This window comes from Leptopilina boulardi, unplaced genomic scaffold (genome assembly GCF_019393585.1).
Source record: "Leptopilina boulardi isolate dan_hultmark-lab unplaced genomic scaffold, ZJU_Lbou_2.1 LbouV2_123, whole genome shotgun sequence".
Taxonomy (NCBI): domain Eukaryota; kingdom Metazoa; phylum Arthropoda; class Insecta; order Hymenoptera; family Figitidae; genus Leptopilina; species Leptopilina boulardi.
The window spans coordinates 4,720,595-4,735,417 of NW_026137667.1; the positions used below are offsets into that span (position 1 = coordinate 4,720,595).

Below are 14,823 nucleotides of genomic sequence, written 5' to 3' on the forward strand. Positions count from 1 at the left end.
ATATTAAATAAATATTAAATATTAATATTAATTATCAATTATTTTATTATTCTAATGAAAAAAATTTTTTTTTTGAATGTTTTAGAGCACCAGATTACACAAGAGGAATCTTTCAAAGTATCGGCTTTAAGGAGTTTCACAATTACTTGATATTGCCCGAAGATGAAAGGAACAGCCAGAAGGTATATACATATTTAAAGACTATTATAGTTGCATATAGACATGTGCTTTTATATATATATATTATATTGTATACATATTATAACTTTGCCTTAACCCGTAACGCACCGTATAGAATATATATAGAGAAAAGTGGGTTAGGCATCAGAGTGTAGTTTGTCAGTGTCACATTGTATTGGAAGATATTGATTCTCGTTTGTAAATTATACGATTGCAATATACTGATATTGTAAAAAAAAAAAAAATTGTACTCTATATATGTGCCTTGGGGCCCTATTCCATAAACATTCAGGACATTTTAAACTGTCAAGAAATAATTTTATGACCTACCTTTGTCTAAAATTTAAGTCCATTGCTTGTAAATGAAAATTTTTCTATTTGAATTAAAATTTATTAAAATTTCTATATTTAATCGAATTTTTAAAATAGAATTATTTTCATTCACAATTATAAGTGTGTAAAAAAAAATGTTCTTTTTTATAAAATACGAGATTTTATTGTGTTCGCGAGACTATATAGATATTTTTAATATATAATATATATATATTTGAGATTACATTCAATATATACTTTAGATTAGATTCTAATATCTTTTTAATTTTAGGGACAGCAGATGTTACAAGAAAGTATTGCGGAATTGAAATTAGTCACAAGGAGATACGCCAGGAGGCAGAGGAAATGGATAATGAATAGAATGATTCGTCGAACAGATAGACAAGTATTAATTAATCTTAATTATACGCAATTAGTCAATTAAATTAAACTTATATTAATTACCTGGATTCAAGACTTGGAATCTTATAAAATAGATTTTTATAATACATTAATATTATTGTTTCTTTTTGTTACCTTTATTTTATTTTATTTTTTTTTTACAATTTTCTCAAACAAAAAGGGGGAAAAAAATCGGAAAAACAAAAATTATTTTTTGCTATGAAAAATGAATTTTTATTTATTAAAAAATTTACAGGTTCCTTCAATATATTCATTGAATTGTACCAATATGGAAAAATGGACAAATGACGTTTTAAATCCAGCGATAGAAATTGTCACCTCATTAATTCGGGGCGAGCAACCAAAACAAAAATCAATGAATGAAAATATTGAAGAACAAAAATCAACGGATATTCTTAATGATATGCCTCACTTTTGCGAAGTGAGTTTTCAATAATAAAAATAATTGAAAGTAAAAAAAAAAAAAAACATATATTAATTTTTTAAATTGTTACAGATTTGCGAAAGGCTTTTTGTCGGCGAATTACAATGGAATATGCACTTGAAAAGTATAAAGCACAAAAAAGTTACAGAAAAGAAAAAACGATCGATTAAACAACAAGAAAAAATTAATACGGAACAATCTACGCAACAAGGTATTGAACAAAGGTCTACTTAAAAATTATTTTATTTTTTTTTTAGTTTTCTTTTTTAATGCCCCTTTTGACTGCTTTTAATTGTATTGATTTCTTTTAACGCATTTAAAGAAAGTGATGTACAATTAAAAGAAAAAAAAAACGAAATTTATTAACATGTATGATTTACATGTTTGTTAATAATAATTACTGTGATGAACGAAAATTTTTTCGTTTCCCAAAGAAATAAGAACTGAATAAATAATCAACTGTTGGAAATGTAGATTTGTTTTGTATTTATCGTTACATTCAATGATGAACACAAGATAATATCTTTCTGTATATAAAGTGTGTGATAAGTAGGTAAAGAAGAATTTTACATTTTATGAAGACAAATTTTTTCTGAATTTAATTTTGTTTTTGGTTGTAAAATTTTTCATGTTAAAAATAATAATACTGATTATTATTAATGCCATTGGTTGATTTTTATTTGACAAAATAGAAATTGAATATAATTTTAAAAAAAAAATCATTCGAATTGTAAGAAATATTGATATCAAATTTAATTTTTAAAAAATGTGATGTAATTGTTCATAAAATGTTAAACATTAAATGTTAAAAAAAATATTTACTAAGACTCTTTTTTTTGAATCTTTAACATAAGCAAATGTTTATCACAATTGTTAAAAATAAATTTTAACTATTCCTATACGATACAATCTTAAACTAATTTCTATAAAGATATTGACTTAATACTAAATTAATTTAATAAATACATGAAGTCATTTTGTATTAATTAAATCAATTCTGTGTTGAGTAATTCAATTTTTGAAGAATTTAATTTTTCAAAATTTTAAGACTTATTGACTGAATAATTAAAAAAAAATTTTTTTTTTAATATCGATATTAATATAAATATGATTTTAAAGAATCTTAATTTACTAAAATTTGTCATTCAAATTCTTACAGTTATTATTTATATGGTAACAATCAAACGTCAATCATTCACAGTTGTGTGACAACATTGCACTTGTTCAAATTTTTTTTTTTTACACATTTATAAAATTTATATTAACTAACTTTGTGTAAAAACAAAGAGGGTCCTTCATTTAAAAAAAATTTTGATTTTTCACAAAAATAATTTTATAATTGTTATTATTGTGATAAGACTTAATATACTTGGAACTGTGTGACTCGCACTATTACACAAATCACCTTTGCAAAAGCAAATGAAAACTTTTTTATAATCCATTGTTGTATATGCACATCTTTCTTCTCCATCATCTGGACCTCTTTGAAGACATGTTCTTTCTGTAGCTTCATCATGTTCTGAAAAAAAAGATATTTATTCAAAAAAAAAATTTAGTTTCAATATAAATTAAAACAAATTTAAATTTAAAAATTTATCGATTAAATTTTTAAATTGAAAGTTGAAAATAATTAATTGTATATAGTTATAATAATAATAGATCTAAATCGGAACATGAGACTTTATAATAAACACTGTTCATTCAGAGCGTTACATTATACAGATGAATCATTGAGGACATGATGCGAATGATGATCATGATATATACACTGTATAAAGTGCTTTGATAATCGCACATTGATGACCCCCTTTAAAAACTGCATTCTTTAGTAATTATTACTATTAAAAAAAATATTGAGAAATTATTTTCTGATAATAATTTATCAAATATCGAGAAGGAAATTTTTTTTGATTTATTAAAATTTGAAAACGAAGAATGTAAAATGGAAATTTTAATTTTTAAATTATTGAAATGGAGAATTTTTTTAATTTAGAAAAAATCTTCTTTTTTTCAATAATTAATTAATCATGTTCAAGATTTATTTTCAGTTTATATGATTAGCCAAGAGAAATTGTATTATTTTGATCAATTACATACCACTATTGATACTTCGTCCCTGAATAATTTTTGCACACCAGCCTGATGCACATGGATCTGCTTTAACTCCTTTTACATTCTCAATTTGTGTAACATTAAATGTAAATTCATCTTTGCAAGTTCCCAACTCTCCTCTCGATCTACACACGAAACATCTTCGCAGAAAACCTATGTTTGATAAAATTTTATTAATTTAATAAAATTGATAAAAAAAAAAAAATTAATAATTTATTGTCAAAGCGAAATAATTTTTATAATAATTAAAAGTAATTTAACAATGTTAAATTTCTTTCAAACTAAACATCATTAACAACGTAATTTAACAATATTTGAAATTGTAATTAATAATTTTTATAGTGTATTTGGAATTTTTTTTAATTCACAAAGTTTATATTTAAATAATTTTTCTTCATAAAAAAGTGACTATTTTTTAAAAATTATATTTCGGATTTGAAATACTTTTTTAAAATAATAATTTCTTTTATTTCACTTTGTAAATGATTATTTATTAAATCTTTATTTTATAGTTACTTGGGACCTTTAATAATAATTATATAGGTTTTATATAATATAATAGAAATTTTATAAGCATTCCACATGATATAGGGAGAAAGTAAACTTGATGTACATACCGTTGACATGAAGTGGAATTTGAATTACAAGAAGAAGGGAGAAAATAAGAAAGAAGTTTGTCGAATTCATTGTTTTTTTTTCTTTTTTTTTTGAGAGAGAGAGAGGTGGGAAAATGGAAAACAACACAATATTTAATCGATAGTTGATTAAAGCACAGCCATTTTGGTATGCGATGCTGGAAAAACTGAAAAGAATCGGACAGACTATAAAATGTTGTGCCCCTTTCACTTCTCCTGCGACTTCAACATTTTGTTGTAAGGAGAGTGTCAAGAACCTTAGAAGGCCTTTGCTTAATCAGGATTACACTCTTGGATTAAATCAAAGATGACACGCGACATTAGATAATAATATTATTATTAATTATTATTAATTATTATTAATTATTAATACTAATAATATTAATAATTAATAATTAATAATATTACTAATAATAGTATTATACTTATTACTAATTTAATTAATTAAAAAAAAATTTAATAATTTCAAATGTTACAGTTAGTAACTTACTTTTTTTAAAAAAAAACTTTTTAAATATAAAAAAAGAATTATTCAATTTCCTCCTCAAAAAATGGTTTTCTGTCCTGTATTCGAGCTTTAATTTCCTCGTAATTTTGAATTTCAAATTTATCTCGTCGTCGAAAAACGGCAACTAATCCAGAACAATAGCAGAACGATGAGAGAATTAAAATAAATCCCAAATATAATAAATGACGAAGAAAAACTAAAAAGAAAATTTTTGTATTATAATTTTTGAAATTTCCCTCCTATTTGTTTTTATCGATCGAGTATAGAAAAGTTTCTCAATATATTTCATAGATGGCGCTTTTTTTAATAGTTCAAGAAAAAATTGGTAGATGGCTACGTGTTTTTTTTTAATGGAAAATTTCTCTCACAAGTTGTAATGTCAATTGTACGATTAGTATATAAGGAAAATGTTTGTCCTACTTTTTTGTACTTGCTTCGGCAGTACATATACTAAAATTGGAACGATACAGAGAAGATTAGCATGGCCCCTGCGCAAGGATGACACGCAAAATCGTGAAGCGTTCCACATTTTTTGATAATTATAGTAAATAATTTATAATTATTAATAAATAATTAATGATTCTCTAATTAATTTTATTTCTCTCAATTTAATTTGAATGAATTTTTTTTAAATTAAATTTTTTTAATTTTAGATTTTTAATTTTTTAAATTAAATTTTTTAAATTACCCTGAGTTAAAAGATTTGAAGTAAGTGCGACAATAATTTTTAATTGCATCATTTTGATATTATTAACATAACAAGTATAATTTCCTTCTTCCTCTTGTGAAACATCTATTTAATAAAATATAATAAAATTATTATAATTTATTTATTATGTTTTGTATTTTAATTTTTTAATTTATAACTTTTATTTAAATAATAATTATTATTAATTGCCTTTGAGATAAAGGGTAGAGAAAGTATCAATAAAAACTCGTGGTTCTGGATCCTTTTTGCGAAAAGAATGTCCTTTTCCTTTATCTAAAAGAAAAGCATCTTTTCTCCAAATTACTTGCGATTCTAATGTTGATCTAATGCAATATTTATAATAAATAAATTATAATAATTATATAATATAATTAAAAAAATTTTTTTTTTAATTTACTATAATTGTTATTTTAAATTATAATTTAAAAAATTATAAATTAATTAAATTGTTAATTATATACTCAGGACAGGATATTGATAAATGAGCTCCTTCCGTCAAAACATATTTTTTCTTGTATTTAAATTTATGAAATTTAATTCGTTTAATTTTTTTACATTTCTTACATTTTTTCTCTAAAATAAATTCAGGTAAATATCTCGTTGCACTACTAATACCTGGATAATTATTTAATGCAATTGATCTGAAAGTTTTTTTTTTTTTTTTTTTAATTAATTATAATTTCACTAAAAAAAAAATTTATCTTTACCTGCAAGGCAATAATGGAGATGATCGAAAAAATAAAATTAAACTTTCATTTGAATCCTTTTCAATGGTCTATAAAATAAATTAATTTTTAATTAAAAATAATTAATTTCTTTTTTTAAAAAATTGAATTTTATAAAAATTTATTTTCCCTTACTTTATTAATTGTTGATTTTATTCTACAAAAGCCTTTGCTAATTTTATATCCTATTCCAAATTTACAATTCTCACAAGGACTCCAAGGTCCCCATTCTGATATTAATTCTAATGTAATACCTGCTTTTCTTATTAAGGATATTTCTTTCATTTTTGAAACCTAAATTATATTTTCAAATTTCAAAAAATTTGTAAAATTAAAAATAATTTTTATTGAAAAAAAAAAAAAAATTACTAACTGTAAAACGTATTGTAATTGGAATCAAATAAGTTTCTTGATATTTTTGCCAATCTGATAAATTTCCTCTTGGCAAACTTTCAGTTGATATATCTTCATAAACCGCTTTCAATAATTATTTTTTATTATTATTTTATCAATATAATTATTTAATTTAATTTTTTTTTGTTAATTACCTTCTAATTTATAATTAAATTTTTCGTCTATTTCTTCGCCTTGTTTACCATGACAACGATAAATTCCAGAATCGTTATAATTAAAATTTTTAATTATTAAATTTAATTGTGGAGTGACGTGAATTCTATTTAATGACATATTATTATCCATTCCTATATCGACTTCTTTTTCATCAAATGAAAGATATCGATTTTGCCAAAACCAAATTTTTGGTTGTTGATTAAATTTTTCTTTGCTTTAAATAAAAAAAAAAAAAATTATTAAATATAAATTTTGTATTTTTTTATTTAAAAAAATAATATATTTTAAATTAAATTTAAACCAAAAATGACAATCAAGTTTAATTGTTGTATTTAATTCACTGTCAATTAATAAATAATCATCAGCATCTTCGGAAGTTATTAATCTATCCCTTTCTCTACAATATTCTTTAATTTCTTCATTAATATCCACAGAAATTGTATTTTTAATTTTCACTAAGAAAATTGTTATGAACCATAATAATATTATCCAATTTTTCCTAAATTAATAAATTATATATTTATTTTTGATATTTATTTATCTATAATAATAAAATTATTTAAAATATTTTGCTTGTAAAAAGTATTTAAAATTAATCATATTAGTTTCTATATTTGAAAATTCCCTCCCGGAAGTGACCACAACGACGAGGATATAATAAAAATTTATATAAATTAAATAGAAACAAAATTACAGTTGCAAAACTTTAGAAAATATTTAATTAATTTTTGTTGAATAATAATAAATTTTATTTTATTCTTTATACATTATTTTCAGGTATAATAATGCATTAAAAAATGCTTTTATTACCGGAAATGACAATATTCGTAGTTTCAAGCGGGACGCACGCTAGGCGTTTTGTCAATTCCCAGCATGCACCAGTCAATTTCAACATGGCGGACACGATTGAAAGTAAGTGAGATTCTTATAATTTACGAAACGATTAACTGATAAAAAATTGAAAAAAAGTGTAAATTTCAACATGTTTTAGAAATAGGACTTTGTCAGAAATTTGCAGTTTATTTCATAAAAGTTTTTCGTGTTCAATTAAGTTCACAGTTGCAATTTGAATTTGCCTTGTATGGCTGGGGTTTAAAATTTCAAAAATGAACAATGTAGAATTCAAGCGGGACAAGAAGCATTTTAATACAATTAATTAAGTTTTTCAAGTTATAATTTTATTGAATTAATATTTGTCATTGATATAAGTTTATTAGAATTTGTATTTAACCATGATATTAATGTGTAAACACAAAAAAGTATGTGAAGCTTTTTCCAGAATTACGTCAAAAAAAAAGTTTGGTTATGTTTTGCTCTAACATTCCAGTACAATTCGGAATGTGTCGAGGGTCGTAAATGAATTCTTACCTAATTATTTGTAATTTATTGATATTGGCATTTGAACAATTAATCATTATCAATCAAAAATGGATTGTATGTATTTTTCAATTTATTTTATACTATTGAAAATTTGTAAAAGTTAACTGTTGACAAAAGAAGGATAGTTTTTTTTTTTTTTTTAATAACTGAATTATTTTTAAACTCACATTTTGTTAATTTGTAATTTTTCAAAAGATTATTTTTATTCTATAAAATTGATTGATGTAAAATGTGTTTATAGATGAATCAGCCGAGACTTTACTCTCCATTAAGAATGGAGGTTATCCCACAGTCGATCAAATTAAAACAGAGGTTGCCGATGACCTTATGGAAATAGAAGAACATCAAATATCGGCAAATTCTTTGGATTCAAGCATGGAAACAGATGACAATGAACCAATGACTGAATTTGGTCCAGCTGCATTGGGTTTACAACGAGTTGGTTCACAACCTCCACGTAAACCTAAACCACCAACACAGCCAATTCAAGTTTTAAATCGTCGTGGTATGCCAGCGAGAATAAGAAAAAAGAATAAACTCTTTTACGATGATATTTTGGTGAATCATCCTCATCATAGGTAAGTACATTATATTTAAAGATTTAAGAAAGAAAAAAAAAAAAAAAATTCAGAACATATTGTTATAGGATAAAGAAAGAACCAGGAACTATTGATGTGAAACCATCACCGAAGAAATTACCACGTCCATCGCCAGCTAAAAAACAATTACGATTGAGTGACACTAAAAAAATTGTCAACATAGTGAAAGAACCTTCTTATCAAACGCCGATGAAAGTGGAAAAAGATATTGATAAATCGATGCAACCATCGTCGCCAGATAGACGAATTGGTCAAAAAATTGGAATGAGACTAAGAAATTTATTGAAATTACCAAAAGCTCATAAATGGGTTTGTTACGAGTGGTTCTACAGCAACATTGATAAGTAAGCAAGAAAAAAAAAATTTAGAAAAATTTAAAACAATTTAAAAAAAAAAACCGAACATTTAATTTTTCTTTAATTTCAGAACACTTTTTGATGGCGATAATGATTTTATGATTTGCCTTAAAGAATCATTTCCACAATTGAAAACACGTAAATTAACACGAGTTGAATGGTGTAAAATTCGTCGTATGATGGGAAAGCCAAGACGTTGTTCACAATCATTTTTCGAGGAAGAAAGACGTGAACTTGAAAGAAAACGACAAAAAATTCGTATGCTTCAACAAAGAAAATGTACGGATATTCATGTATTTAAAGATTTACCACCTGAAGTTCCCATGCAACTTGTAATTGGAACAAAAGTAACTGCCCGACTACGTAAACCACAAGATGGATTATTTACTGGCAGTATTGACGCAGTCGATACAAGTAATAATACTTATAGAATTACATTCGAACGAGCTGGACTTGGTACACACAGTGTACCCGATTATGAAGTTTTGGTGAGTTTTATTTATTTTAAATAATTATAGAAAACAATTTCAAAAAAAAAAAAAAAAAAGAATTGCCTTTAAAAATTAATTTATTTTAGGCTAACGAAGAGCCGGAAACAATAAGCGTGGCATCATTTACACATAAATTTAGACCTCGACATGTTCAATATGTGCCTTCGCCTGCTTACATGTCAAAATTAAATTCACCTCGATTAAATCATGATCCATTAATATCGAATGCTTTGATACCGAAAAAATCACACATGGGAGGGACAATGAATGGATATCCGGTGAAATTACTTGAAAGTATGGTGAGAGTCAATAAAATACTCGTTGATAAAAAAATGAAGGTACGAAAATTAAAGGAAATGAATACAGACGTTGAAATGAGAAGATCACTCGGTGAACCATTGCCTGCTGATTTTGAAAGAAAATATGCTGGGTAAATAATATTTTTATTTTTTTTATTTTTTAAATTTATTTTAAAAGAAACATAATTTGAAATATATTTTTTAGAATTGTGGTGGAATTGGAAAGAATGAATTTAGCTCTTCAAGAGTTTTTAAATGAAGTACAGGAAATGTGTGTGGCTATTGCACCGGAACCAAGTGTCGCTGCTATGTTGGCACCATCGCATCTTAGAGAAAAATGTAAACAAGAAGCTGCTGAAATGGTGGCAAAAAATAATATGCTCAATGATAAAGAACCAAATAATATGAGCCAACTTGTTACTGATTTAACAGCATTGATACTTCAGGTTAAGGTAGGATATTTAGCTTTATTAATTTTTTTTTTTTACAAAAATTCTGTTTAAAAAAAAAATTAAATATTTTTTGAAATAACGATTCATTTTTTTTAGTGTCTATCGGATTCTGATAAAAATGCCTATGAATTACAAGTGCTTCAAGGCACCATGGAGCAAGTTAAAACGAAATTAAGTCCACAAAATCAGCAAGTATTTCAAAATTGTGTTGAAGTTCATATGCAACATATACAATTAGGTTTGGGTCAATTAGGCACATTGACGCCATTCATCTCGCAAACAATTTAGCACTAATCCCGGAGTTCATCTTCTTCGAGTACAAGATTCTGAACTATTAAAAAAATTAATAATCCAATCGGTAAAACAATTTATATATTGAAATATAGTTCAGATTTTTTTCGAGGTAAATTTATACAATTTCAGATTGAATATAAAAAATGAGTGAATTTTTTTTTTATCATTTTTTTTTTTCTATTGATACTTTTTGAAAAAGGTATCGAGACATGTAAATGTGACCTTGAAGAAAGGTCTTTTTTTTTTTTTAGTATTTAATACAAAATATTTGTGTGTAAAGATACATATATTTCGTCAAATTTCTATATAATAATAGAATCGTTTAAAAAAAAAAAAGTATATTATGTTTTGTATATATATATAAAAAAAAACATTTGAGGAAATGTTTACATGACTCGAATAATATAAATCGTGTTCAAGATTAAATATGTTTTCAAGATTTATGTAACATTCCAAAAATGGTTAATTTTCAAAGATTTCTATATATTAACAGTGAATGAGAATTTAACAAAAAACGAAAAAAAAAAAATATTTTTATGTATTTCATAATTATAAAAATGATGAACTATTTATACATTTTTTCTGCAAGCATGAAAACGGAAAAAATTACAGATTTTTTTTATTTTATAAAAAGAAAATTATGAATTTTATATTACATATTTGAAGATTAAATTATAAATGTTCGCAGAAAAAAAAAATAGAAAAGTTCCTCAAATTTGAATTAAAAAAAAAAAAAAAGAAGAAATAGTCATCTGACAATATGTACAGTTAGGGGAAAAATTATCGTTTTAAAAAAAAAATTGAATATTATATAATGAAAACGCAATGCTTTGTAAAAATTTATATATTAATAAAGAAAAAAATTTCGTGTATAATCATGAAAATGCTGTGAATATTGTCAGTACTAAATTCTCGAATATTGCAGTAGAATATTTTTTCAAAGTAATTATTTATAACTTTTAATTAATACAAAAGTTGTCAAACTAACATTATTAGTATTGTTATAGTAATAAATTAAATCAATTTACTTTAATTGCAGATTTATTTAAAGATGCCTTATTTACAAATTGCGTATGCTTAATTAACTGAAAAGTGGAAAAACAAAATCAATTTCCACGAACATAAAAATCAACTATTTTTTTTTTGTAAATGAATAATATCCTAGGTATGACAAAAAAAAATAATAATAAGACGCAGGTACTAAATAACAACGCAAGAATCAATTTGACGATGCATGTAAAATATTTCCTAAGTCTAAAATTTTTTTTTTCCTGTCTTTCTCAGCTAGTAGAAAGAAAAAACAATCTCGAAAAATTAATTTTAAAAGATTTACAAAAATAAGGAGTTTTTCTTTTTTTTAAATGAACATAAATATTTACAATCTTTTTTTTGAAATTAATGGAAAAAAAATGTTTACGTTGTAAATAATTATTATAATTATAATATCAATTTTCATAATTATTATAAAAAAATATTTCTAATTAAAAGATTAAATGCCTTTATAATGTTAATACAATGCATACAAATTGTTTCCTATAAATTGCATGTATTCAATATTTCTAAAGAAGATTTAACTCGAATTATTTCTTATTAATTTGCGAAGAAGTATTTAAGTCTAACGAAAGACGAATTATTTTTCTGTTTTACAAATATCTTTGTATCGCGATACGAGTTTTTTTTTTTTTTTTTGTCTTCATTCTCCTTTATCAAGTAATTGGAAACTGATTTTATTAATTTTCAAATAAAATACATTTTATTAAAAACGAAAAATTATTTGAAAATTAAAACAAATTCCAACACTTAGCTAATACATTCATTTTACATTCTACAAATTTAAAATTTTCTTTTATCATAAAAAATGAATGGCACAAGTATTAAATTTTTTGATAAAAAGTTTGCAAAAAAATGAAAATTCTCATTTACTGAATAATGAAAAATTTCGTCGAATTTTTGTTGATTGAGAAAAAAAGATGGATATTTTTTTTTTCTTTCGTTTTTTTTTTTTCATTTCAATCGATTTGCATTTAATTTATGATTCTTGAATTAACATCACAATATATATGAAATAGAAAAATTTCTATTTTCTATTTTTCTCTAGTGCTTCCATTAAAGCATCTGCGTCTTCAGATGTTTTCACCCTCAATAAAACTGGCGTTGGTGGTGGATTTGAATCTGGCGTTGGAAGGCATACCAACATTATGCTGTTTTTATTCATACGCTTCAATGGAATACTCTCATTTAATAGTGTATTCAACAGGATATTTCCCAATGAATTGCCAGCACGTACAATTAATTGCATTTTATCATTTGGTGTTGGTTTCAAAAACAATGTACCCACACCTCGATCACCAAAATTACCATCTTTCTTCACGAAAACTTTACATCTAAAAAGAAAGGAGGAATTTTTAAAAAATTTCAATTATTTCATTGAAGTTATTTACAAAACTTTTATTTAATCAAATAATATTTACCTTTGATCGTAAATTGATCCTTCCTCAGTGGCTGCTTTGAATTCTGGTTTCGGTGGTTCATCGTCCTCTTCTTTTTCCTCAGTTTTTTCATTTGTGTCCTCTGGTTTTGCAACTTGTGCTCCAAACGTGAAAGGTTTGCTCCTAGAAATTAATTTTTTTTGTTATAATCGATAAAAAATAAGTAATTAAATTATTATTCTCACCCTCCAAAACTGAATCCAGCGCTTGACGGTGTCGATGAACTTTGACCAAAACTAAATGTGGCTGATGGAAAAACTGTAGTGGGTTTCGTTTCCGCTGGTTTGTCCTCTTCTTTTTCTTCAGTTGTAGATGGTTTTGAAAAAAGTGACGAAGGTTGACTAGCAGATAATAATGATGATTTATTTTCAACTTTTGGCTCTGTTGAGAAAATAAGTTTTTTATTACTTGTACTGCCAAATATCGATTTTTCTGGTTTCCAAGCGCTCAATGTCGTTGCACTTGTATTGCCAAATATGGAATTTTCAATTTTCTTCTCCTGATTTGTTGATGTTTCTTGAATATTGTCCAATGATATTGGTGATTTTTTTTCCACAACAATAATTTCATCGGGATTTGATTCTTTATTTGTTTCTTGACCGTGTTTTAATTCAATTGCCTTTAAATGTTTTTCATAATCACAAAATATTGGAGTAAGAATACAAAATGGATTAGTATCAACATGTTTTTTAATCCATTGTGTTACACTTTCATTTAAACCTTTTAATTTTGCATAATATTCTGAAGATTTTTCGTCCGTTGTAACGCTCATTTTTTTGTCCTTATTGTCATCACTTTTTAATGGGATAGTTTGCTTAAAAGGCAATTTTGCCGTAGCGCCTAGTCCATTTTCAGTACCATTACTTGTGGTGGAAGTTTTTGTCGTACTTGGATTAATATTTGTCGGGACATTTGTGCTTGTTGTCGGTTTTATATTAGCTAAAAAACTAAATGGCGACGGTGTTGCCGCTGTTGTATTTGATGTTTTGAATCCTGCGAACGAACCAAATGCACTTTTTGCCTCACCCTGAATCAAAATAAACAACTCATTAAATTGTATCAATTTTTTTTTTTTTTTTTAAATCAATAATGTAAACATTTATTAGACTATTGGAAAGCTCCGCCTATTTCAAAATTTATACAAAATAAAAATTTGTAAATAACTTACATCACCGGTGTTTGCAATTCTTCGTTTTGCAGTTTTTATGACCCTCTTTTCAAGGACTTCTTCCGATGCCTTGACAAAAGTTCCCGCGTCTTCTTTTTTCTCCTCTTTATTCCAATTTTCGTGATTTAAATCACTAGTTGCTGTGCGTTTAGATGCCATTGTTTAATCATAAATCTATCTGAAATATGATAAACAATTTATAATTATTTTTAATATATTTAAAAAGAACTGTTGAAATATTAAAAATCTGACTTTTACAAATTTTGAGGTTATGTATCGTAGGAAAACATTTTTCTTGTTATAATTGTTATCAATTTCCAAATAAATTTCAAAAAAAAAAAATTAGAAATTTACATACATGAATTTTGAAATATTTAATAATGTTTATATTATCAATAATAGAGATTTTTCATTAAAATAAATGTTTTAAAAAGTAACCATCAAAAACTATACTCAAACCTGATTGAAAGTTCTGTATATACTTCTGCTAGTTTGACTTTAAATACAGACATATAGATAGAATTTAGTATTCAATAAATAAAGATTATGCAGAAAATTCGTAATAATTATTAAACATATGTATTTAAATTAAAAAAAAATCACAAAATACACACCAGGCGCGCGGCCGACTATCCAGGATTTTGTTTAGAATCAAGTTAATGCGCATGCGTCAGTAGAATAAAATCACCCCCTCATA

At 24.8% G+C, this 14,823-nt stretch overlaps 5 protein-coding genes and 1 non-coding gene across 10 annotated transcripts in view; 3 read left to right on the forward strand and 3 right to left on the reverse strand.

The window, feature by feature from the left end:
- The window catches only part of LOC127287865 (tRNA dimethylallyltransferase), a 71,149-nt gene extending 68,993 nt beyond the window's left edge, over nucleotides 1-2,156 (forward strand). The window contains exons 6-9 of the mRNA XM_051315002.1: nucleotides 86-182; nucleotides 785-898; nucleotides 1,151-1,336; nucleotides 1,412-2,156. Coding sequence (XP_051170959.1) covers nucleotides 86-182; nucleotides 785-898; nucleotides 1,151-1,336; nucleotides 1,412-1,573 — 559 coding nt within the window. The 3' untranslated portion in view covers nucleotides 1,574-2,156. The remainder of the gene's footprint in view (nucleotides 1-85; nucleotides 183-784; nucleotides 899-1,150; nucleotides 1,337-1,411) is intronic.
- Nucleotides 2,157-2,533: 377 nt separating this feature from the next.
- On the reverse strand, nucleotides 2,534-4,411 carry LOC127291105 (uncharacterized). Its single transcript, XM_051320032.1, has 3 exons — nucleotides 4,069-4,411; nucleotides 3,437-3,604; nucleotides 2,534-2,858 (listed from the first exon to the last, which is right to left on the reverse strand). Exons 1-3 carry the CDS (start codon nucleotides 4,136-4,138, stop codon nucleotides 2,659-2,661), a joined length of 438 nt encoding a protein of 145 aa, XP_051175989.1. The 5' UTR covers nucleotides 4,139-4,411; the 3' UTR covers nucleotides 2,534-2,658.
- A 126-nt stretch (nucleotides 4,412-4,537) lies between these two features.
- On the reverse strand, nucleotides 4,538-6,762 carry LOC127291106 (uncharacterized). Its single transcript, XM_051320033.1, has 8 exons — nucleotides 6,577-6,762; nucleotides 6,402-6,505; nucleotides 6,164-6,322; nucleotides 6,011-6,078; nucleotides 5,765-5,944; nucleotides 5,493-5,626; nucleotides 5,283-5,387; nucleotides 4,538-4,790 (listed from the first exon to the last, which is right to left on the reverse strand). The coding sequence occupies exons 1-8, from the start codon at nucleotides 6,725-6,727 to the stop codon at nucleotides 4,615-4,617; spliced, it is 1,077 nt and encodes a 358-aa protein (XP_051175990.1). The 5' UTR covers nucleotides 6,728-6,762; the 3' UTR covers nucleotides 4,538-4,614.
- Nucleotides 5,021-5,127, forward strand: LOC127291109 (U6 spliceosomal RNA). Its single transcript, XR_007844539.1, has one exon. It is a non-coding gene; the product is annotated as a U6 spliceosomal RNA (small nuclear RNA).
- Nucleotides 6,763-7,371: 609 nt separating the features above from the next.
- LOC127288116 (protein lin-9 homolog) lies at nucleotides 7,372-11,210 on the forward strand. Of its 3 annotated transcripts, none has more exons than XM_051315386.1 (7): nucleotides 7,372-7,510; nucleotides 8,220-8,556; nucleotides 8,610-8,921; nucleotides 9,004-9,421; nucleotides 9,511-9,854; nucleotides 9,929-10,175; nucleotides 10,272-11,210. In XM_051315386.1, the coding sequence occupies exons 1-7, from the start codon at nucleotides 7,396-7,398 to the stop codon at nucleotides 10,461-10,463; spliced, it is 1,965 nt and encodes a 654-aa protein (XP_051171343.1). In that variant the 5' UTR covers nucleotides 7,372-7,395; the 3' UTR covers nucleotides 10,464-11,210. The 3 variants fall into 3 exon arrangements, with proteins under 3 accessions (XP_051171343.1, XP_051171351.1, XP_051171363.1); XM_051315394.1 differs by having other exon boundaries at nucleotides 7,389-7,510; nucleotides 8,625-8,921; XM_051315406.1 differs by lacking the exon at nucleotides 7,372-7,510 and adding an exon at nucleotides 7,911-8,032.
- Nucleotides 11,211-11,492: 282 nt separating this feature from the next.
- On the reverse strand, nucleotides 11,493-14,796 carry LOC127288132 (nuclear pore complex protein Nup50). 3 transcript variants are annotated; one of them, XM_051315437.1, is made up of 6 exons: nucleotides 14,741-14,762; nucleotides 14,586-14,622; nucleotides 14,127-14,304; nucleotides 13,144-13,985; nucleotides 12,941-13,081; nucleotides 11,493-12,853 (listed from the first exon to the last, which is right to left on the reverse strand). In XM_051315437.1, the coding sequence occupies exons 3-6, from the start codon at nucleotides 14,283-14,285 to the stop codon at nucleotides 12,547-12,549; spliced, it is 1,449 nt and encodes a 482-aa protein (XP_051171394.1). In that variant the 5' UTR covers nucleotides 14,286-14,304; nucleotides 14,586-14,622; nucleotides 14,741-14,762; the 3' UTR covers nucleotides 11,493-12,546. The 3 variants fall into 3 exon arrangements, with proteins under 3 accessions (XP_051171394.1, XP_051171385.1, XP_051171376.1); XM_051315428.1 differs by lacking the exon at nucleotides 14,586-14,622 and having other exon boundaries at nucleotides 14,741-14,796; XM_051315419.1 differs by lacking the exon at nucleotides 14,741-14,762 and having other exon boundaries at nucleotides 14,586-14,734.
- Between the last annotated feature and the right edge of the window lie 27 nt (nucleotides 14,797-14,823).